Here is a 22,691-nt window from a genome sequence, read left to right as displayed (position 1 = left end):
TTGACCGATGTGGCCCTAAATGAAAATTAACTTAACATCCTCAACATGTGAAAAAAGAAAAAAGAAAAACACAAAAACACACACAAAAAATGTGATATTACTGCCAAAAACGCTTCCTGGTCTTGATTTTGGCCAACACTTTTAATTTCGCATTTCGCATCACCTCACAACGAGAGCTTCAAAAACTCAAATCCTTCACAAATTTATAAAATCCCACTTTTGTTTAGACCCCCTTACCACGTCTTTAAATACTCTACAACATATGTGATAACACAGGAAACAGCTTGAAAGCAGTGTTTTTGCAACAAAACAATACAATTATAATGGATAAAATTGAAACTCAATATTTTATGTTAGTATACCATTTTGTTCCAGGTTTCAATCTAGAAAGTGGTAGTAAAAAACCCATGCCAATCGCCACAAAGAACCATTGAACTTCAACTCCCATGATTCAAGGCCAATGACGTCATCTGTAAGCGACGCGTAACCGTCTTCAAAACAAACATGTAAGCTGTCTAACAAGCAGCTGTTTAGCTGTACTTCTGTTCATTTGTTGAAGTTCAGTCGAGTTTCTGTTAGATTTAGATTTTGATGCTGATATTTACGAAGTTTTTTGTCGATATTTTTACAGAATAAAGTTAGACTGTAGATTTTGGTTTTAAATTTCGCGCTGTTTGCTCCGCCTCTGTTCAGCTTGACTCTGCGTTATGGAGGTTGGTTGCTTCGGTCAGGTTAGGAACATAAAGAAAAGTGAGAGTGGATTATTTTTTATTTTATTTTTTTTTCCAGTGATTGTTTAATCGGCAGAGACATATTTTTTTAAATGGAGGTGACGGACATTGGAAACAAAGAGGAAGGAAAAGTATGGCATCGTAAACCAACACCCGGCAAAAGGTAGGTTTGAATATTACCCGGGATGCCTCTTTAAAACACCTGTTTCATTAGCCGTGATCATGTGCTGCTGGGCTTACAGAGAGTTATTAAAGCAGACGTGATAACGGTTTAACGTGGCAAAGTTTCGATTTCTATAAATATGTCATTTTTCCATTCGTTGTATCCTGTCTGTGGGTTTCCCTCCTTAGTGTGTTGGCGACGGTGGTCCGCACTGTTCAGCAGAACAAGACGGTGCGTTTCCTCCATGTGGCCTTCGACACCACAGGGGACTCTTTTCTGGCCGGAGATCACCATGGCAACATTTACTTCTTTGACATCAGTAGAAACAGGTGACTATCTGTGGGTCCTGCTGGGTGTGTGAGGGGATGCTGCAGAGTAAAATGTAAACAAATGGACATTTAAAGCGTTTCACAAAATCAATCCTTCCAGTTGAACTGCTTTGCATTTTGTCACATCGCAACCGCAGCATTAGGAGTAATGAGTTGGGATTTATGTGTGCAAGGAACACCCTAGATTTGTCAGTGCCATCTGCAGGTGGCCACAAGAAGGAAGAAGGTGTTTTCGTCAGAGGAGATCAAAATTAAATCTTTTGGTTTACATGCAAATGAACATTACCCTGAATGCATCATTCCCACTGAAAGACATGCAGAGTTGTGCTGGATGTCTTTCAGCACAACTGGAGGGATACTTTGCACTGGAGGGAGCTATGAAAGTCTTTTTTTTTTTAATGCATAGAACAAAAACGCTAAGTTCTTAGAGCCTAGATACTCGATGTATAAACATGCCCTCCCCGCTCCTGGGCAGGTTCCGCTTGGTGCAGAGGACAGGACAAGCCTGTACTGCTCTGGCATTCAGCCTCCGCAGGACAACTGAGTTTCTTGTAGCTCTGGTTGACCACACCGTCAAATGCTTTGACAAAGGTGAGAGGAACTCTTCTGAATCTTACATTTCAGCAGCAAAACTATCTGGAAGCAAAGACAGACAGATCGAAACATGTCGTAAGCATCTACTCACCACGCCGATGGTTTTTTTCCCCCGTGGTGCCGTGCCATGTGTTTACTTCCACAGACACGAAGCAGCTGGTCAGCTGGATGAGAGGCCACGAGGGAGCCGTCACTTCCATATCCGTCCACAGCTCAGGCCGATACGCCATCACGACATCATCAGACACCGCTCAGCTCTGGGACCTGGACACCTTCCAGAGGAAGAGGAAGCTGAACATCAGACAGTCTGTCGGCATACAGAAGGTAAACAAACAGATGCAGCGCCACATAGTTAAACTCAAGTTCACTCATACCTCTGGCACATTTAGATTTAAATCTTAAAGTCTTTTTTTTTTTTCATGATAAAAATAAAAATTAATGATCAACAATTTTGGTGATTTACTCCAAAACAAGGTTTCAGTAATGGTCTTAAATCCGTCCTTAAATGTTTTGAAACTCTAAAAGTCCATTAAAAGTGTCATTATTTACCGAATCACACTTCACGACAACAGTCATAAGCATTCATGAAGACTCCTCCCTGTTTATGACAGTGTCATGTTAGTCCCATGTAGGGCTGAAACGATTCCTCGAATGATTCGAGTACCTCGATTACTAAAATTCCTCGAGGAAAATTTACCTGCCTCGAAGCTTCGTTAATTTATGTTTTATTAGTTAGCGCACCGTGTTCCGGCCGGGACTTCATTTGCGTTGCGCGGAGCTCTCACTTCCGCCTCTGAGTTGTTGACAAAAGCTAAGTCTCAGCGGCATAAAGTCCAATCTTCAAGATTGGCCCGTGGGGATTTTATTGATTGATGATAATGCCCGACTTTTTATCGTTTTTGGGGAACCAATAAGCATCCTTAAAATGACTGGGGGAATGCCTGGAGTACGGCAGCATTTCTCCTCCGGGGCTGCTGGTTGAAAGCGAACGGCGGGAAGAGCGCTGAGGTGAGCGGATAGCCTGAACAGGGCGGGCGGCTGAGTAGCTGATGCTTACCGTGTAAATGTAGCTTTACCGACGAACCGCACAATAAATTTCATATCCCGGTCTGAAGAAACGGGTGGCGGAGCGCATCGTACATGGCTGGTAGATGAGTTTCTGAGTGTGACCAGTGAAGGTGTCGTAAATATCCCGTATTGCTTCCCCCCGTGTTCGTCCCCCGGTCTAACGGTTCGTCAGTCCGCTGGTCTATTTCCTCCCCTCCACCCCATGTTCGTTCATTCGCCCTCTCCTCCCACTCCAGGCGGCATTTCCCGTATTTTCAAACCCAAAGCGTGACAGGTTAGGTGGCAAGGTGAGTTTAATTAATCTATTAAACTCACTGAAGATGAATACATAAACTAAAAGCTGGATTGTAGACACTTTTATAACCATATTTGTGAGCCTGCCTCTTTGTTATTAAATTCAATATAATTTCAGATTTTTCTATAACTTTTCTTCTGGTTAACTTAGAAAGTGAGCTATTATTGTTACAGGTTAGTTTTCTAAACTACAAAAAAGCAACTGTTAGGGATGCTCAAATATGAAAAATTGGACTGATATTGATATCTGATAGTAACACCGGTATTATGCCAGATTTACCAATATTTCATTTTATAATTTTTTTTATCCGATTACTCGATTAATCGTAAGAATAATCGATAGATTACTCGATTACTAAAATATTCGTTTACAACAGCCCTAGTCCCATGGTCATCCCTTCAAATAAAGCCTTATCAAAGAAGCTTATTTGTGTGGCACCATTCATACACTTTGCAATACAAAGTGCTTCGCAGGAGGAAACAACATCGGATACAAAATCACATAAAAGCATAAAGACATTAGACATAATCAGGTATTTTTTTGGAAACACTAAGCCGAGACTATAAATAAATGATAAAGCAATTAATTTTCAGCGCTGATTTAAAGGAGTCAGCAGTTTAAGACAGCGGTCTGTTGTTTCTGACTAACTAAGCTGTAACTTTTTGCGTTAAGGTGGGACTCAGAGTCACTCTGTGAGGTTGGCAGCTCTGCAGCGACGCTCTGTTTCCTGCGTTTCAGGTTTTCTTCCTCCCCCTCAGCAACACCATCCTCAGCTGCTTCAGCGACGACTCCATCTTTGCGTGGGAGAGCGACACCCTGTTCTGCAGGTACCAGCTCCCCGTTCCCGACTCCGGACCCAGGATCTTTTACAAGGCCTTTGCTGTCACACGGTGGGTCTCCAGTCCATAAGATGAGCTCCTCTCCAGTGTTGCTTGTGACTGCCAGTAAAACTCTGCAGGGGTCAGAAGGCTTTAACTTGGGTGTTGTGTCGACAGAGACGGTAAAAGCCTTGCTGCCGGCGGCCGCTCCAACCTGCTGCACCTGTGGTGCCTGGAGAGCCAGCAGCTGGTCAGGGTGATCCAGATGCCGTCTCAGGTCCGAACTGTCAGGCAGCTGGAATTCCTGCCTGACAGCTTTGATGGAGGAGCCAGCCAGGTACACCAGCAGATAGGACTTTTATTTTCTCTTGACTTTGCTGAGTTTGACATGAAAGTCATCCTCCATGACAGCCGATGTCCTTCACTTTGCCTCCACATTTAGAAACCAAGTTAGATTCTGCGTTTGCTTGTCCTGATTTAAAATGAAGAGATTAAAAAAATCATCCCAGAATATGAACAACTTAAGCATTTGACATAAATACCCACTAATGTTGTAGATTTTAGATTTATTTTGAAGCTATTCAGCATTGAATAAATGTGAATTCAATCTGATTGATATATTTCAATATGTGTCTATTAAAGAGATTTTCAAATTGTTCAGAGTCATAAACATCAGTCCATCCTTCCTCAGAATATCTAAAGACAAAAATGAAAAGAGGGACAGAAACTCAAAGCATAATGAAATTATTCCATGGCAAACTTCCACATTTTTGACCAGTTACTCATTACAAACACACACACACACACACTAATTTAATTTTATTGTTCATATTGCTTCACCTCCTGTGGGATTTCCTTTTCCCATCGACCTCTCTGAGGAAAACAGCTTTGTTTCTTTTCCAGTTCCTATTTTTCTAGACAGGAAACCAAAATGTTCACTTCAAGAAATATTTTAATTGGTAACAAAAAGAAGGTTCAGCCATATTTTCTTGCTGTTGCCAGACGCTAACGAGCTGGATGTCCTGATATGATCGTGTGCTGAAGGCGAGCAGATTCACAAAAAAGCAGAAATGTACTAGAATGGAGGGAATAATCCAAATAGAGAAGAACTAAATAATCCTGGCTCAATGTTTGGAACGGCCGTCTGATGTTTCCAGAATCATTCAGAGAGAATCGCTTCCTTCTTTTGTACTTCTGTTCACCGTCTGTTGTTTCTCTTCTGCAGTTCTCGTTCGTTTTCATGTTGTTTTTTGTTTTGTTTTTGTTTTGTCTCCACAGACTTTAGGAGTGTTGAGCCAGGACGGTGTGATGCGGTTCATCAACATTCACACATGCAAACTTCTCTTCCACATGGGATCCGTGGACGAAGCCATCACCGCCGTCGCCGTCAGCCCCAACGGCCGCCACATCGCAGCCATCATGGACAGCGGAAGCATCAACATCTACAGCGCCCAGAGCCTGACGCAGGATTTGAACAAGGTGACGGTAAAACACGTTGCTAAAGAACACGTGTTCTCACTGGGTCACTGAAGGCTGTTTTGTGTCTGTGCGTCCTCGCCACAGCCTCTTCCGTCTCGGGTAGCCGTGGTCTCTGGCGCCGGAGCTGATCACGACTTTTCCAACATAAAGATGAAGGTTAGGTCAGAGGCGATCCGGCCAGCCAGGCGATCAGGCAGAGGAACACAGGTGAAGATACTGAGACCCCCTGCAGGGTCTTCAGCTGAGGACAAAGAGGTAGGAGAAACACAGAACTAATCATTTTTATTCATACTTGTTGCACATTTGGTTTATTATTTTTATTATGATTCAGCGAATTGTACCATTATTTTTACCAGAGGCGTTCCGATCCGATATTAATATCTGTATCGGTCTCCATATTTAAAAAAAAATTCTAGATCTGGTATTGCTGACAATGTGTCTGATCCACCAGGGCAGATCTATTCAGTCTGATTCTATGATTTGTGCTCTGAGCGACGTCTTGCTTTATTATTTATTTTACATTACAGTTAGAATCTCTAATTACACTTTCTGAACAATTTCAAAGGTTTGCTGCAGTTTATTTTTACATGTTTGACCAAAGTAGTGAACCTATTGTTTGTGTCTGTTTCAGTTTCTTCTTTATTTATCTTACTGTGGCTGTTTGACTCCGAAATGCTCTGACTGAACAAATTAAAGTTGTTTTTAAATGTTTGACCAAGCTTGTGAAGCTGTTAGTGAGTTTAGATGGGCTGTACTGGTGCAGAGCTATCAAATAAATTCAGTACAGTTTAATAAAGCAAACAATTTACATCAGTTCAGCACTGTTTTTCTGCATCGGATCATTATCGGTACCAGCCGATACCAAAACCTCGGATATCAGCATTAGACTTGAATAAAGCAGATCGGTGCATCCCTAATTTTTAATCCCATTTAATGTGGAAAACCAATAAAAGTTGCAATTGTTGGTAAAAAAAACAAAAAAACATAGAAAATCTGGTTCCATTAAAAATTAATGGAAAATGTATGCATTTAGTTGTATTTTTCCTTATTTTCACAGTTATAAAATAGTTTCTATTGGTCTAACACATGATAAATATACCACAGTTTGAATACATGGCTAAACATCTATTATCCAATATATTTCCTCAATCAAACAAGCCGGATCCACTGATCATTTGGTTTTCTCTCGTTTTGTGATGTAGAACGAACTACCTGCTGGTCTGAACAAGAAGAGACTTGTAGCTCTGCTGAAAGCTTTTGGGGAATTTCCAGCTAAATACAGGTGCAAACCTCTTTCTGTTGAAGGCGTTTCCATATTTGATGGTATTTTGATGCTTTACGATCATTTTCTGCGTGGTTTGTACAGGATGTTTGTGTGGAAGTCTCTGCTATGTCTCCCAGAGAACCATGCAGCGTACAGCAGCCTGACTGACAAAGGCCTGCATTCAGCCTTCCTCACTCTGCAAGACAAGTACCCAATCAAGAGCCACAAACTGCAGAGAGGATTGCAAAGGTTTGTTCCTCCTGCAAGTGTTACTGAAATCTGATATAACAGAGTAATTTTTGTCTGGTTTAATTGGTTTTTTTGTCTCCTCTGCAGGCTTCTATCTGCCTTAGCTCACTGGGCAGCCATTTTTGCAGAGGTGGAATATCTTCCTCTGCTCTCGTTTCCCTTTGTCAAGCTTTTCCAGAACAACCCCATGCTCTGCTTTGAGGTGGTGGCCACCGTTATCGGTACGTCTTTACTGTGACGCCTTCTAAAAGATTAGCTTAAAGCAGGTTTCCTCTGTAATGTCTGCTGACTCACTGTGTGCTGGTTTAGTGAACTGGTGCCAGCACTGGTTCGAGTATTTCCCCAACCCTCCTCTGAACATCCTGAGCATGGCGGAGAACATTCTGGGTCATCACGACAAGGAGCTGCTGCAGCACCTGATGGACTGCGGCATCACCTCGCAGGTAACGGCGGCGGCAGCAACAACAGGCCAACAATCAGAGACAGTCTGGAGTCTGACTAATACTGTTTCAGGAACGGAAAATAGTTTCCACTGTTTCTAGACTTTAATTAATGCCACAATATCCATCCATCCATCTGATTGGTCCATAATCCACCATTTCTTAATCTGTTCATCTTCTTAATTCATTCTGTCAAAATATGCCACAAGCGACTCTGAATTTTCCTTCTGGTAAAGTTTGTAATCTTCACATACTGAATGTCCGGAGACTTGTCAGACACTAGAAGTTGCACGTTACAGTAACGGGTTTATCCTCACTTCTAAGAACCCTGTCCTCCGTCTCTCTGTCTGTCCCAGCTGTACGTGTGGCCGCTGTTGGAGACCATGTTCTCCGAGGTTCTGACGCGCGACGAGTGGCTCCGGCTGTTTGACAACGTCTTCTCCAACCACCCGTCCTTCCTGCTGATGGCCTGTGTGGCCTACATCATCTCCTGCCGGGAACCTCTGCTGCTGTGCTCCCAGAAGAAGGACTTTGAGGTACGCTTTCTTGCCCCTCCATCTTAATCACCACTGCGATCTGTTGTCACAAATGTACCTTCCTCTTCCTCCTCCTCAGTACTTTTTTCACCATCGCAACAACCTGGACGTTGGGGCGATGATAAAGGAGGCCTACAGGATTACTGGCAGCACGCCGGCTGCCATCCACCCCCGAACCCTGCTCTCCGACTTTATGCCCCTCACCAGCGGCCAGTACCCCATCTTCAACCAGTACCCAGAATTCATAGTGGAATTCCAAAGCAGGGAGAGGGAGCGAATACGGCTGCAGGAGATGGAGTACCTCAAAGAAAGGCGAGCTAATCTCAATAGCAGACATGTAACTGCATCATCGCAGCTGCATGATGATGATGTAATGACATCTGTGAGCGGAGCGAGTTAATCATATTTTTATGTTTTCCAACTGCAAAAAAGGTAATTGTCCAGCAGAGGACAGGGACCTTTTTTCTTTTCCTTCTTCTGTCCTGGAGATTGTTTTTGTTCATCTGTGTTACATTTAGTATGTTTACATTTTTTAGGACTATTTTATCCTGTCTGAGCTAAGGATGCAAGTCAACTATTAACGAGTTAATCTAAAGTTGATCGACTAATGATTAATAAGCGACAGTTTGGTTTTTTTTACCGGAGTTTACTCTTGACTGTCTTTCCATAACAGGAAGGGCTTAAATGTTCAAATTTAGCCTCTGACACAAGGAGCCGGTGCAGATGGATACTCATTGTTTCCAAGTTTATATCTTAAATGAGAAATGTAAAAAAAAGATTTTATTCTGGGTTTTTTTTCCTTTTATTTTCATTTCATTGTCATGCCACAAACATAAAAAAACATTTTGTGGAAATTAATTGACCCAGAAAGTTAAATACCTGTAAACATTTAGACAAATGTCACTGTAATACCGTTGTTTTTTTAACTTCTTTAATTTATTGTTGTACAGATAAAGGAGAAAAATCCATTTATATATATATTTTTTGTATCATTGATAGGAGGAAAAAACTAATTTTGGCCCCCGATGCAAAACACTTGGACATGGACAAAGAGATCGTTATTGGAATTAATTCACCATTAATCGACAATCAATCATAAGTCGATTAATTGTTTGCGTCTCTAGTCTGTTATTCAGACCTAAAGTGACTTTTGTGGCGTCTTCAGGGAGGAGTTGTCGGCACTGCGAGCCGACTTTGTGCGCCGCCAAGCTGAAGAGAAAGCCTACTACGCCCAGCAGGTGGATTTATTTACTAGACTTCCTCACAAGCAAACGACTGTATTGTGTCAAAGTGTTCAGATTTGAATACAAATCACCTGTTTTTGAAAGCTAAGCACCTGAAATAATCCGATTTATTAAACGATTTCAATATAGGAGTTGCTTCAGAAAGCCGAGGAGCAGCGCAGAAACATCCTGGCACAAGAGGAGGAGAAGCTCGCACAGCAGAGGACAAAGTATCCAACGACGCTCTCCTGTATTCATTGTTTCTACCAAGAGAAGAAACGTAGCATTAGTTATTAAAGTTTCCACGGTGTTTAGGCTGACGGCGATGAAGAGAGAGCTGAAGGTGAAGGAGCTACACCTGCTGGACGCAACTAGAAGACGCTTCCTGAAGCACCAACAGGATCTCCAAGCCTCGCAGATACAGAGGCTGGACCAGGAGATCAGCAGGAAGGTAAGCTTCTCTGCGTCTGAGTGTCGCACCTGTAATGTCTGCGACGTTGAGCTTCTTTTTTTTTGTTTGTTTTTATGATGAACCTCGATACTCGACCCAGATGGATCAGCGGGATCAAGAGACGGCCGCAGCGGTTCAGGAGCTAGAAGTCAGACAGATGGAGCTGGAGGTGCAGAGGAAACGGCTTGAGCAGGTGACGAGAGCCGCCGGGGCCTAACGGGGAACATACGGGCCGTTTACGTCACAAAAACACTTAGATTAATGGTTCTCTACGTGGTTTGGGCAGGTGCTTGAAATCCTTAAAAACGCTTGAATTTCAATTAGGTATTTTTACCATTTGGAAAGTGCTTGATTTCCAAACTGCTCAGTTTTGTAATAAACTGCAATCTAACGTTTGATTAGAAGCCTAAATTTGGAAAATGTTATTTATAGTTGAAACCAGATATGTTCATACACATAATAAAAAGGCAGACATATTTTTTTTCTCAAGGTCTGGAGTTAAATCAGACTGAAGTTTTCTTACTTTAGGTTAATTTAGAATTAGAAAAAATGGTGAACAAACCCTGAAATAATTGCTGCTGCTTAGGACCTGCTGAAGAAGCAGGAGCGCGTCGGACGAGAGCTTGAAGAGGAGGTGCAGCTGAAAATGAGAGCTGCAGAGAGAGCAGATGAGACCGGCCCAGAGCTGCTGCACGGCGCAGAGAGCAACCCGCAGGTCAGCGACACACCCCGCTGGAAATTTAGCACCTCGCAGCAGTTGTCCAAGGAAAGCACTAAGCAGTTATCATGACTTGGGTTTTGGTCCAAGTTTCTGCAATATTTACCGTCTGTTCATGCGACATAAACTCTCACACAGGCCCTGGAGGAGTCCCTGGCAGAGGCGTACCAGCTGGGCCTGGAGTCGGACTGGCAGAGAGAGGTGCTGGGGCGCCTGCAGCAGGTCGAAGCTGAGCAGGAGAGGAAGAGGAAACTGCTGGCAGAGCTTCAAAGAAAATCTCTGGCAGAGGAAGAGAAGCTGGCTCACACCGTGAGAGAAGTGGCAGGAAGAAAAGTGAGAATAGGATTTTTTTCTTTTTTCTTATTTTTATCAGTGTTTATTAGTGTGGAACAGAAACAAATGATACAGGTGTAATTTTATCTCAGACTTCAAAACAAATGTAATCTCTGAGAAGTGTGGGATTTGTTCAGGGGTTTTTTTTTGTTGTTGTTTTTTTACTGTTTTTATTCATGGAGAGTGATTGCTGTGTTTATTTTGCAGTGGGATGAAGTGATGAATAGTAGAGCAGAGTTACAGGAGCAGCGACTGGCCTGGTCCACAGCAGACACAGGTAACACATCACACACACACCATGGTAGAGGTGGACATTAATAGATGGTCAAACAGCCTTTAAATTTACCTGAGAAAGCTGCCCGGAAACCGCCTGTATTGTCGGATATTAACGGGGAGAAAAAACTCCATCTTCAAAACACCTCGAATCAGCTGTAGGTGTCATGTCAAGGCCACTAGATGGCGATGTGATTTTCAGATTGTCATCGAATGCGCAGGCGCTTTTGACCTTTAGTTTCCGCCTCATTGTAAACAATAACCCGTAATCATAGACATGAATATGCCCGTAATCCTATGAGCGAAGAGCTCATGCAACACTTTTATTCCTTATCAGAAACCTGTTAAACTGAACCGGTTATTAGTACAACATAGCATAATGCTATCCGCCATTGTTTTTGTTATTATCAACCCGTGCACGCTTAGCATAAACCCTACAGCCGTGCGTTCTGCACATGTGCGCCGTCACCTCCGCGGGTGGTGCTACACACAAAGGCTTCACTCTTTCATTTTCCGGACTTGTTTCTGCTCAGACTGCTCCCTACCACAAGGTGGCAGTGTCGTATCAAGTTGTTTGCCAGTCACTACCAAAGAAATGCTCTGCATTGCACAAAATCGATAAACACTCACTTCTGCCATTACAGGATTTTAAATTAGAACATTTCCGAATAATTAATTCAAATAACATTTAGAATGTGTTTAATCAATTTTAATCGATTTCATTCTTCTTTACCATAATAAAAAACTCTCACCTCTGAATTTTAACATAAATGATGTCCAGGAAACCTGTACTACACAGATTTAATCTGGTCTTTTTTTATTGCCTCAGAAGGAGAGAGACTTCTTCACAGACCTGCTGCTTCTGTTGCAGCTAAAGGTGTAAATACAGCCACAGCGAGGAGCTCTGCCGCCACCCAGAGGCAGGAAAGCGCCAGCATGGTGTGTCTGAACAGCACTTCACCTTCAGGGAGCTCCTCCACCAGCTGTGAGTCGGTTTAAGCAGTAAAAACGCATTACATTAAATACATTTTAGTTCACTTCTTCAGTGTTTTTGTGTGGTAATAATTATTTAATAGTAATTAAGGGTTCTGTTTGCGTCCTGGTAGTCTCCCTGGACCGCGGCCGAGCCCTCTTGGACAGCAGCGAGAGGGAGCTGCTGAAGGAAATCAGGGAGCTGAGACAGAAGCTGGCAGCGCGAGCCAGAGACTCTTCACCGTCTGTGCCCACGCCGTCCTCTGTGTCCTAATGACCACCAGCTGCCTTCTGTCATCTGCCTGTTTAAGGGAACATATTCTGAACCTAAGCTCACTGCAGCAAAACACAAACAGTGACTCAGACCGTGGAGCGTGCTGACTGGCTGCTGCGTGTTTATGAACCGTCCGCCCTTCCATCTCAGACAGGTTGAGGTTTTACTTTGCGCAGATGAACTCATGCATGAGAAGATTCTTTAACAGCATCATTGAGTGCAGTGAGAAGTTTAATTTATTTCAGTTCTGGGAAACATTTTGTGATGAAAAGACAAATGTGACCTGACGCCATTCCTGCATCTTTTCCCGTCTTTGCTCTCTGAAAAGTCCTTAGTCAGCAAAAAAAAACAAACTAAGAAGTGCTCCAACAAACAGTCCAGATGGATCAAGTGGAGCGGTGTCAGATTGGTGCTGCGTTTGAATGTCTGATTTCCACTTCCTACTCACCAGTGCGTCTTCTCTCTCTGAACTTCTCCGGTATTTTCTGTACTTGTGACCTCGGCGTGCGTAATATACAGACTGAAACCCTCTGATGAGGAAGGAGCAACAACTTTAAACGCAGGAATATAAATTAGGGGCACAATGAGCACTCTGATTTCTGCTGCAGTAAACGGTGCAGCATGAACTCTTGCAGCCATTGTAACCATAGACACAAATAAGTGGCCGTAACTACTACTTACTTATTTTTATATTTTCTTTGGTAAGAGCACCAGTGCTTTAATTTGATCTTTTATTATCTTTATTATATCAGAGATGTTTTTTTTATTTATATTTGTCTCGTTTAAAGCCATTTTTGATAAAGCCGCCAGCATTCTGTCTGTTTTATGGTAACTTTTGATTCCCATTTATCTCATCTTGATACATTTTATAATGATTTACTCACATTTGACCTAAAATACACCACCTAGGCATTTTTTTCAAAAGCAGTCACTGTGTGACCAAAGCATCCTCCTTTTGGCAGGGCAGTGAAAAGCTACAATTATCTACTGAACGTGTTGCAAAGACTCGTGTTTAACTTTTAAAGCTGACAAGTGGCATCGATGCAAAGCAATACCAAAGCAGAAAAACCTCCAAAAAGGTAAAAAAAAAAAAAAAAAAAATCACTGCATTGAAGACAGTCGAAAACAGATGCATGTCAGCTGGAGATCTGCTTAAATGTATCATCATCAGTGTGAGAAACAGCCTTGGCTGTGTGTTTGTGTCTCTGCTCCTAATCCCTGTCTAGGTGTGTCTACCATTGAACCAAAAGCCAATCAGCTGTTCTTTGACAGGAGGTGAAGTGACAGCCATCTTCATTCCAGTCACTCATTCGTTCCTGCGCCCATCAAGCTGCCTCAGGCCTGGGAACAAAACTCTACGTCTGCTGTGCTGAACTATTAACCACATCATGAATGTTTTCCTACTGCCTGTAATAAAACAGGCAGTGCTGTGTTTCTTTCATTTAATTACACACAGACATACATTCCTCTCTATTTTTTTTTAACTTCACATGTATGATAGGATCCTTAACTGTTTAAGAACCTTGAAAGAGCACGCATACTTCCTGAACAACACAATTTGTCAGGATTCAGCCACAAACTAATTTATTTCATTATTAATGTGATTGAGCAACACAAAGCAGCATATGCCTATGACATTCTGTGGCTGTTTTTTGAAGACTACAGATGTTTTCTTAGAAAACGAATCGCATCACAAAGTCCAAGGAACACCAGGCCAGAAGAAAGTCAATTTGAAAGCAGAGTTGATTTATGAAGCAATTTCCCAAGCTTTAACCATCTCACGTAAAAAAAAAAATGTCCAGTATTTTACCCAAAGTTTAAAAGAGTCTGGCGCAGCTGCAAATCTGCAGATTAGGGAGGCAAAAAGAAAAATCTCCAGAAAACCTTTAGTCCAGTTTAAAGTTTGCCACAGGCTGTACTGGACACAAATACTGTGGCCAGATTAGACCAATATCTAATTTTTAAACCTAAATCCAAAATGTCATGTGTGTTTTCTGTCTCCACTGTGAAACATGGTGTTGGAAGTATCATGCTGTGGGGAGTTTTTTTTTTTTTTTTTTCCTGTTGCAGGGACAGGAAAGCTGATCAGAGTTGATGGGAGTTTCACTTTCCAGCATAATATTAACCCTAAACATACAGAACAGAACTAAATGGAACAGCTAAGAAGAAAAACAACTTGTGTCAAAATGGTGTAGTTAAAGTCCAGGGCTAAATCTAATTGAGAATCTTTGAGCGTTGATTTACTAATATATATATAATTACTACCGTAGTAACGATACTAATCATTACTATGTTTACTGTCACATAGTAATGATGGCAACGATTACTAGTAATCTAACACATAAAATACCAAAAACGGAGATAAAAGTTGAGGATGGTGAATAGTTCTGCAAAGTGCTGTGTGTGATAAACTCACCTGTCACATCTCATCATGTTGAGGAAATCACCTGGCTCTCAGCAGAGGCGGGTCTACCTGTCTTTCCACACCAGTAGTTCTCCCACACAGCTGCAGCAGAACCGCGGATGCAGTTCTTCTCTTATTATGCTGATCCAGACTGAAGCTTTTCGAATCAGAACCGTTCCTCCAGCCAGAAAAACCTTCATCAAAGTTCCTCCACCATGGATGGATCCAACAACATCTCAGTTTTGTCATACAGAAGGTTCCAGCCTGTGGGGAAGGTGAGGCGGCGGGTTCAGGGCCTTCGCATCCCCTCGTCCTCTAATTATTGCCCCTGTACGGCCAGCGGAACCACACCGGACCTGAGCCACAACGAGAGCGCGCGGCTAGCGGCCGACTGCCTGCTGTCCCGGGGCCTGGAGGGATACCGCCAAGTGCTGCAGGCAGAGGGGGAGGTGGACTTCCTGTCAGAGCTGGAGAAGCTTTACGTCCTACAAAACGGGAGAGATGCAAACACAGGTTGGATGTTTTCCTCTTTTTCTTTTTTTTTTGTAATTTCAGTTTTTTACTGTCTTGTGTTAACAGATGATGCAGATGAAATAGACAACATGGATAAAGAGTTTGTCAACCTGTTTGCCCATTGTGAGCCCGACACGAGCAGCGACTCCACAGTGGAGTGTTTGGACCAGAAGATCGATAAAGGTATTAAATTACTTTACTGCAGTCTTCAGGCTCCAATTTCTGACTCCACAGATGGGAAATTATTGGCTGTTGTGTCGGACGATCCCAGTAGGGCTGCAAAGTTATCGATTATTCTGACGATTAATCGTATAGAAAAAATTAGCACATTGTACAGATTTTTTATTTAAGCACTTAAGCCTTTTATATACAATATTCAAAATACATTAAAATATGAAAATATAAGTAAATATTTCACTTCCTTTTTTTAAAATAAGAAAATAAACATTAATGCAGCAACAAAGTGAATTTAAATCTGGTGAAGCTTAGACTATGCAAACAAAAGCTTTTGTCATTTTAAATGCAAAATATAAATGTATGTTATAGAGTTTTGGCTTAATTACAGCTCTGAATATGTAGTTGTGTTTTTTTTCAGCAAATGGCATCTTTTGAGTCTGTATTCTCCAGTTGGCGATTAATTGATAACTAAATAAGCTGACGATTATTTCAGTAATCGATTCATCACGATTAATCTGATTAATCATTTCAGCCCTAGATCCCAGCCCCGAGGTGTTTCTCCAGTCTGATAGGACTGCAGCTGCCATGAAAGATCTGGTCAGACAGTTCCTCAGAAAGGCTAAACTGGTACGATAGGAGGTGTGTTTGTGTGACATGAATCCATGTTGCTGTAGTACCACACAGTTGGCAGGCATGCAGGTGACGGTGTGGGTGCGTGTATGTGTGTGTGTGTGTGTGTGTGTGTGTGTGTGTGTATTCAGGCCTTGGCTGTAGTGATGGACGCCTTCAGTGACCCGGAGCTGCTGTGTGATCTTCTCGAGGCGAGCAGGAAGAGAAACGTGTCTGTTCACCTCCTGCTGGACCACGTTAACCTGGAGGGGTTTGTCAGCATGTGGCAGGAACTCAAACTCATCAGCAGAAACTTCCCGGTAAGTATTTTCAAAACAGGAAAAACAAAAAAAAAAAAAAAAAAGAAAGAAAAAAGCTGGACTTATTTGGCTTCAGACAGTGAGAAGAAAATTTGCTGCTGCATGTTTGTGATAGTTAGCGTGTGTTGGTGTGTACAGAAGGTGTCGGTGCGAAGCGTCCCAGGTCAGACCTACAGCGCAAAGACGGGCAGGAAGCTGACAGGTCAGATAGCGGAGAGTTTTATCATCGCTGACTGGGATGAGGTGCTGACTGGTACATACAGGTACATCTACACACACACACACACACACACACGCACACCCCCACACACACACACACACACACACACTGCAAAAACACACCCAGTTTCGCCAAGTATTTGTGGTCCAGTTTCTAGTGCAAATATTTTAGGACACTTTAAGTAAGACAAAAACTAACTTAACAAGTAACTTTTTAGCATGATGTAGGAGCTAATCTGGCAGATTTTTCCCTTGTAACATGGGAAAAAAATTTTCTTATAAGTGAGCTTTACTTACATCATGTTATAATGTCATTCCTCATCAAAAACAAACCTAGAGTGTTGCCTTGACTCTTTCTTGCACCTCTGAGGAATCCTTGAATCTTCTGTGGGAACCATTCAGCTGTGCAAAACACCTGGGTGCACCAAGCTCCTCCTCAGACCTGCACTTTCCAAGTTTCCGAGCTTCCGCTTCACAGATCAGCCCTTGATTTACCTGATTGTGCTATAAAATAGCATTATGTGTCCAGAAAAGACAAAATACTGCCCCTATAAGATATTTACATTAGAAACTAGGCAAAAATACTTGGTAATATTTGGTGTCTTTGCAGTATGCCGCTTCCAGAAAACGTTTTCTGTTTCTCTATTAATGCTTCCATTATTGTATAGCTCTTTCCTATGATGTATTCCTGTTTTTGGTGTCTCCCTCAGTTTCACATGGCTGTCCAGTATGGTCCATCAGAGTCTTCTGGTTCTCATCAAAGGTGCCTCGGTCTCACATTTCCATCAGGAGTTCCTCAGGCTTCACTCCAGCTCCAAGCCGGTCCCTGGATTTGTCACTTTCATCTCTCTGCCACAGTGTCTTTGCCTTTACTCCCGATCTCATGAGCATCCAAATGGCTGTAACTGGAAATCCCACAAGACTTTGACAGCAGCATGTTCACATGGAGAGATTAGTCTACAGCCTCCTCAAGGCGATAAGCAGCCCAGAGAGAAAATACGTCCACATCTGCCTCTGTGGCCTTCGGTTCAAACAGCAGCAGAAAGTGGGACAGGATCCAAGACGGAGCTGCAGAATCAGAACCAGATTCACGGTCACCCTCATCTTCCCGATCAGACCTTCTCAGATGTTCAGCTTCTCAGCACCACCTTGAAGAAGAATGCCGAGGTCCAAGAGCCGCTCAATCTGAACGATCTGCCCCTAACACACGGGCGGCAAAATGTTCACCGTCAGTCAGGCTTAAGGAAGCAAAACAGCCTCGCTCTCCCAGATGGGAGCAGTGAAGGAGTTTTCGCTCAGCAAAGGAACAGAAACACGTCGGCAGGGTTCACACCAGACATCCAAGCACAAAGAGACCAACCGGATTCTTCACGAATTGCTCACGCTAAGGTGGAACTTCAGTGTGATCAACCTCAACTCCTCTCACCTCCGTCGTCACAGAAAACACGACCGAACGTCAGCCGTCAGGTCTCTTTCAGGAGCTCCAGGGAGTACATGCCCAACCTCCAACCCAACGCCTTCAGAGGAACCAGCAAGCAGGAAGGGTTCATGGAACGACATCAGGGCCGTCTGAACTCGTCCTCTCACACAGTGACCTCCTGCTTTAGACCAGCACCAACAGGAACAGGAACCGCTCTCGGTCCCAAGCAGCAGGCGGAGTCCAAGCGGTTCCTGTCAGGCTTACGGGCCACGGTGCAACCGCATCACGTCAGACTGCACTGGAGCCCACAGAAGGCTGCGCGACCCGGAGCGATGGCTCGCTACAACTCCTTCAGCGGTGCACATGAGACGGGGCAGGCAGGCTGGAGAACCCTGCAGAGCAGCAGCAGCACGTCGCTGCGAAGGAGCCTGAGCCTGACGGAGAGAAGCCCAGCAGGATACAGAGGAGCAGGACTTCACCTTGTATCAATACATCCACAGTTTTAATGAAAAGCCCATGCAGTAACAGAGCTCCACTGGACTGAGAGATTCAATCAGCGGACAAGAAGCAGACCAAAAACAAAGCAATGCAGAAATCTGAAATCAAAGAGAAATTGTATGTAATTTACAAAATGCAATAAAAAACGTAAGGAAAAAAAAAAAAGAAAATGCTCCATTTCTTCTTTGCCCCTTTACTTTGATACCACTGGATGGAGTCCATTGCAACCAAAGGTCTTTGGACGCCACATAACGCATAGCGTTAGTTTTCCACCACGTTATTCTCCATTCACATGGTGAAACACGGTAGTGGCAGAATCAGGCTTTCTGTGACAGCAACAAGGAAGCTGGTTAGAGCTCATAGGAAGATTATTTTTTCACAAAACAATTGACAAAAAAAAAAAGTCCATCTCCAGACATTCACTGTACTGACTGAAGGGAAGCAGTACAAATGTTTGCCAGACTAAACAGATTTTTAATTAGGGGAGGAAAAATGATTTAGTTTCCACTTGTTAGTTTTCCATTTTACTTTGTCTGTCACATAAAATCCCAAAGGGAATAAGCTTTTGGCTTTGAAGCAAGAAAAGCTGGGAAACCGTCAGTGGAAATGAATCGATTTGCAAAGCACTGCTTTTCTGGTTCAGCTTTTATCTTTTAAAATTGACAGATTATCTGATTCCGTCTTTCAAAAGTAACTCAACATGACACGGCATGTCAGTTCCCACAACTTTGAATGGCCTTTCTGGTCTGTTATAAACATGACTTGGTTTTCCTACTAAAATGATTCTTTTGTGTCGAGTTTTCCTCTTCAATATTAAATATTAAATAACCTCCCAGGCTGGAGTTTCTCATCTCATTTAGTGTTTGTGAGGACAAACTTGATTCAATCCAATCCAATTCAGTTAATTTACAAATGCCATCTGAAGGCACCTCACAGAGAAATGTCAACTTTTCTCAAAATATCTGAATCCTGTTTTCTTTGGACCATTTTTGATAACATTTTCTAAAAGTCTGAAGAACTTAAATGTAGTATTTTAGACAAAATATGTTGTAAAAATAAACATTTATTAATTTGTAGAACATATAACCATTTTGAAGAAAAGAAGAAATAAAAAGACGGATATTAAAATATAAACAAACCTGTTTACACAGAGCACAACATGTTATACATGTAATACTTATAGCTACACTTACTGGCAACACATTACTTATTCTTTGGTCGTCCCAAAAAAACAAAAACAAAAGAACTTAAATATACTGCAACACTGCTATATCTGCAACAAATATTTGTTTGAAGCATCTTCAGCGTGATCTGAAATCCTCTGCCAGTTTGGCTGCAAACATGGATTCCAGCAGCATTAAGGTTCAGCCTGAGGTCCATCAGTCTGTGACGCTGCGGCCAGTAAAACGCTGCTCCACCAACGCTCCCTGAAGCTCTGCAAGCACACCGAGGTCAGGCTCTCCCCGTCCTGGTAGTCCTCCCTCATCTTCTCTGGGATCAGGTCCTCTGACATCACCTGGATCATCAAAGCAGCAGCAGAAGGTTCTAGTAGAAGCAGAGTCTAGACTCTCTGGGAATGAAGTGAAAACTCGTCCCGCTCACCTCGGTGAGAGCCTGCAGCGTCGCTTCTTTAGGATTTAGTCGCTGTAGCGCCTCTTCTGTGATCCGGAGAGTCTTTTCACTGCGCTGCAACACAAAGGAGGACTGCTGCTGGCGCAGGATTCTCAACAGGAGCCTTTTAAAAAAAACACATGAAATAGGTGTATGATTTACACATAAACACTAAAACCAAGGAAACCTGTCATTTCATGTCGCCTGCTGCTGTGTGGAGAAATGTTTAACTGCTACATAATAAATGACTGTTTTCAGGTTGTATTTATGTTTAATGTAGGGCTGGACAATAAATCAATAACAATATACATCATGATAGACACGTGATCAATATCAATAGATAATACTGATAGAATATTCAATCATTTTGCTGAATTCCAATCCAGAACCGCACAGCATTCTGGGGGATGTAGGCTGGCTTTGCCAGCTAAGCAAGATTGGTGGCATCAACTAACTAACTAACTAACTCACTCTGGTTACCTAGCAACAACCTGTTGGGTAACTTGGCAGCAGCATTTTAAGGTTTCCCCACCGTGCCTCACAACTGCCGTGGAATGAAAACATACAAAACTAATCAATGATTATCAATATCGACTGATATGAAATGCTTATATTGTGATATGTTTTTCAGCCATGTCGTCCAGCCCTAGGTTAATGTCCCGTTAGCTGGGTGTGATATAGCCTGTGTTAAAGCAGCAGCTTCATCAGAAAGCGTTACCGTGTTCTGATGAAACACATGCAAGCTCTCAGCCAGACCCGGTCCTCAGTGAGCTCTGCTGCCCCCTTCTGGTCCGCCTCAGACTCTCCTTTCACAGCCTCTGATGAACGTTCTGGTACACAGAAGCACATAGTCTATATATATGTATATATATTGAGCTAAATATATGTAGATTAAAATATTTTTATCTACAGAAGGTTGCTGTACCCATGTCTGAGTTGCAGTCCAGCAACTGTAAACACGTCTGACCCAGGCTGAACCAGTGCCAGGGGTTAAAGGGCAGCAGGCTGCACAGCTGCTGCAGGCAGGACATCTGAGGCCCCACACAGCCAAAGTGCTGGTAAATGCTGACCTTCAGGACGTGTTCAGATTTAAAGTTAGCACTCACACCAATCTGAATTATGAACAAAAAGGTTTTATTTGATACGGACTTTGAGCAGCAGGAGGCTGGTCAGGTGGCAGGTGTTGGAGGCGTCTTTGTTCTGCAGGAAATGGACACAGTGTGAGGAACGCTGTTTACTACAGGAGACATCTGATCTTATTTTACAAAAGATGTTCTTTTCTTAATCTATCAAAATGTATTGTATTTTATGACAGTTCTTGACTTAAATCATCGAAACCAACTACATCATCATTCAGAGATTTTTTTTGTTTTTTTTGTGAATAATTACAGCAGGTAATCTTAGGAAAAACCTGCAGGAAAAGAACTTCACCAGTAATCCAGCTAGCTCCAGCGCCTGCTCCCTTTGTCCCAGCTTGGTGCAGCATCGAGCCATTCCCTCCAGGACGTCGCGCCTGATGGTCAAGTTGTTGTCTGCGATCCACTGCAGGCAGCTGCTGTAAGCATCCAGGGCTCTCTGAACGAGGTGGCATGAGACACAACGACAGTCAAGCAATGATTCGGCTTTAAACTTAAACAGCTGGTATTACTGCAGTGAAAGTATAAAACATCTAGAGCCTCACTTCACATATTTAAATCATAAGAGTTAAAGGTGTGTGATTAAAGGATTGTAAAGCAGCTTGGCCTGATTAAAAAAAAAATTAAAATCTTTGTGTGATGCCGAATGTTTCCCTGTGCATTAATAAATCCTGTATTTTTGTACATAAACAACTATTTGAAATATTATGGAAATATTTCTCCTCTTTCCATCTGTCTGTTCTTCTATTCAAATTAGGAGCCAAACATAAGAGTTTACACATTTCTCATCAGAATGCTGTCGCTTTGCATGCAAATTTTGCTGCGACGTTCCAGTTGAAGTTCAGTTTTGCAAACTCTGCAGGGGAATTCACTAAAGAGTGAGTGAAAGAAAATTGAAGAACTCCAGTTACCTGATAGTCCCCATGTCTGAAAGCCAGGTCACCTCTGAACTTGAACACTTTCTGCTTCTCCAAGGAATCGTCCGTATCCAGAGCGCTGCTCTCACAAAACCACTGCGTGGAGAAACAGGAGGACGTGACTGATATATTAACTGCGAAGTGTAAACTTCAATGTTTTAGAAAATAAAAATACTAAAAATTATGAAAGTATGAAGTACCACAATCTATCTTTCCCGTATTTTTCCAAGCTTACAAGTCATTTTAATAACAGGCTTTCTGACACAAAATAGCAGCACAAAGTCAATAATCATCCTCTGGCAGATAGTCTCACCTCTGGTTCACACAGTTTGGCGTTATAAGACGACAGAGACTCACACACCCGCTCCCTGGCCTCTGAAAACACAGAGTCATCAAAGGTGCTGCCGAATATCTCCATCCAGAAGTAAAAAGACGCATAAAATATGCTATTCCAACGAAAAAAAAAATGGATCCAAATATTTCAACTCGACTTCACCAGTTTGAGTTTGACGACAGTCACTCGGTCCGTCAGGAGCTGTTCCGACGGAAAATTCGATAACTCTATAGTTCCGGGACGAAAGATTCTCGAGAATAAGGGGACAGGGACGTATAAATAAAGGTCAGACGGAGTTAACAGCTCTGTTAAAATGCAGTTTG

At 42.6% G+C, this 22,691-nt stretch overlaps 3 protein-coding genes across 4 annotated transcripts; 2 read left to right on the top strand and 1 right to left on the bottom strand.

Moving 5' to 3' along the window:
• Positions 1 to 466: 466 nt before the first annotated feature.
• Positions 467 to 13,042, top strand: tbc1d31 (TBC1 domain family, member 31). 2 transcript variants are annotated; one of them, XM_088013607.1, is made up of 23 exons: positions 467 to 894; positions 1,083 to 1,223; positions 1,699 to 1,814; positions 1,963 to 2,141; positions 3,919 to 4,070; positions 4,176 to 4,335; positions 5,277 to 5,477; positions 5,562 to 5,732; positions 6,680 to 6,759; positions 6,844 to 6,990; positions 7,078 to 7,211; positions 7,300 to 7,433; positions 7,787 to 7,966; positions 8,046 to 8,278; positions 9,132 to 9,204; positions 9,340 to 9,419; positions 9,505 to 9,640; positions 9,741 to 9,833; positions 10,227 to 10,355; positions 10,497 to 10,691; positions 10,899 to 10,968; positions 11,797 to 11,949; positions 12,071 to 13,042. In XM_088013607.1, the coding sequence occupies exons 1-23, from the start codon at positions 824 to 826 to the stop codon at positions 12,208 to 12,210; spliced, it is 3,168 nt and encodes a 1,055-aa protein (XP_087869733.1). In that variant the 5' UTR covers positions 467 to 823; the 3' UTR covers positions 12,211 to 13,042. The 2 variants fall into 2 exon arrangements, with proteins under 2 accessions (XP_087869733.1, XP_014860651.2); XM_015005165.2 differs by having other exon boundaries at positions 11,794 to 11,949.
• An 884-nt stretch (positions 13,043 to 13,926) lies between these two features.
• On the top strand, positions 13,927 to 18,911 carry LOC106928712 (uncharacterized). The gene is made up of 4 exons (XM_088014028.1): positions 13,927 to 15,466; positions 15,837 to 15,931; positions 16,066 to 16,496; positions 17,163 to 18,911. Exons 1-4 carry the CDS (start codon positions 14,830 to 14,832, stop codon positions 18,376 to 18,378), a joined length of 2,379 nt encoding a protein of 792 aa, XP_087870154.1. The 5' UTR covers positions 13,927 to 14,829; the 3' UTR covers positions 18,379 to 18,911.
• A 502-nt stretch (positions 18,912 to 19,413) lies between these two features.
• cunh8orf76 (chromosome unknown C8orf76 homolog) lies at positions 19,414 to 22,618 on the bottom strand. Its single transcript, XM_015005163.2, has 8 exons — positions 22,348 to 22,618; positions 22,029 to 22,130; positions 21,413 to 21,556; positions 21,131 to 21,181; positions 20,907 to 21,051; positions 20,700 to 20,811; positions 19,973 to 20,105; positions 19,414 to 19,886 (listed from the first exon to the last, which is right to left on the bottom strand). Exons 1-8 carry the CDS (start codon positions 22,450 to 22,452, stop codon positions 19,728 to 19,730), a joined length of 951 nt encoding a protein of 316 aa, XP_014860649.2. The 5' UTR covers positions 22,453 to 22,618; the 3' UTR covers positions 19,414 to 19,727.
• Positions 22,619 to 22,691: the final 73 nt, after the last annotated feature.

The sequence above is a fragment of the Poecilia mexicana genome, unplaced genomic scaffold, assembly GCF_051168715.1.
Source record: "Poecilia mexicana isolate PSO_F unplaced genomic scaffold, ASM5116871v1 scaffold_16, whole genome shotgun sequence".
In the NCBI taxonomy this organism is placed as follows: domain Eukaryota; kingdom Metazoa; phylum Chordata; class Actinopteri; order Cyprinodontiformes; family Poeciliidae; genus Poecilia; species Poecilia mexicana.
The sequence above is the reverse complement of the archived record's forward strand: the minus strand, read 5'-3'. Positions and strand labels throughout refer to the sequence as shown.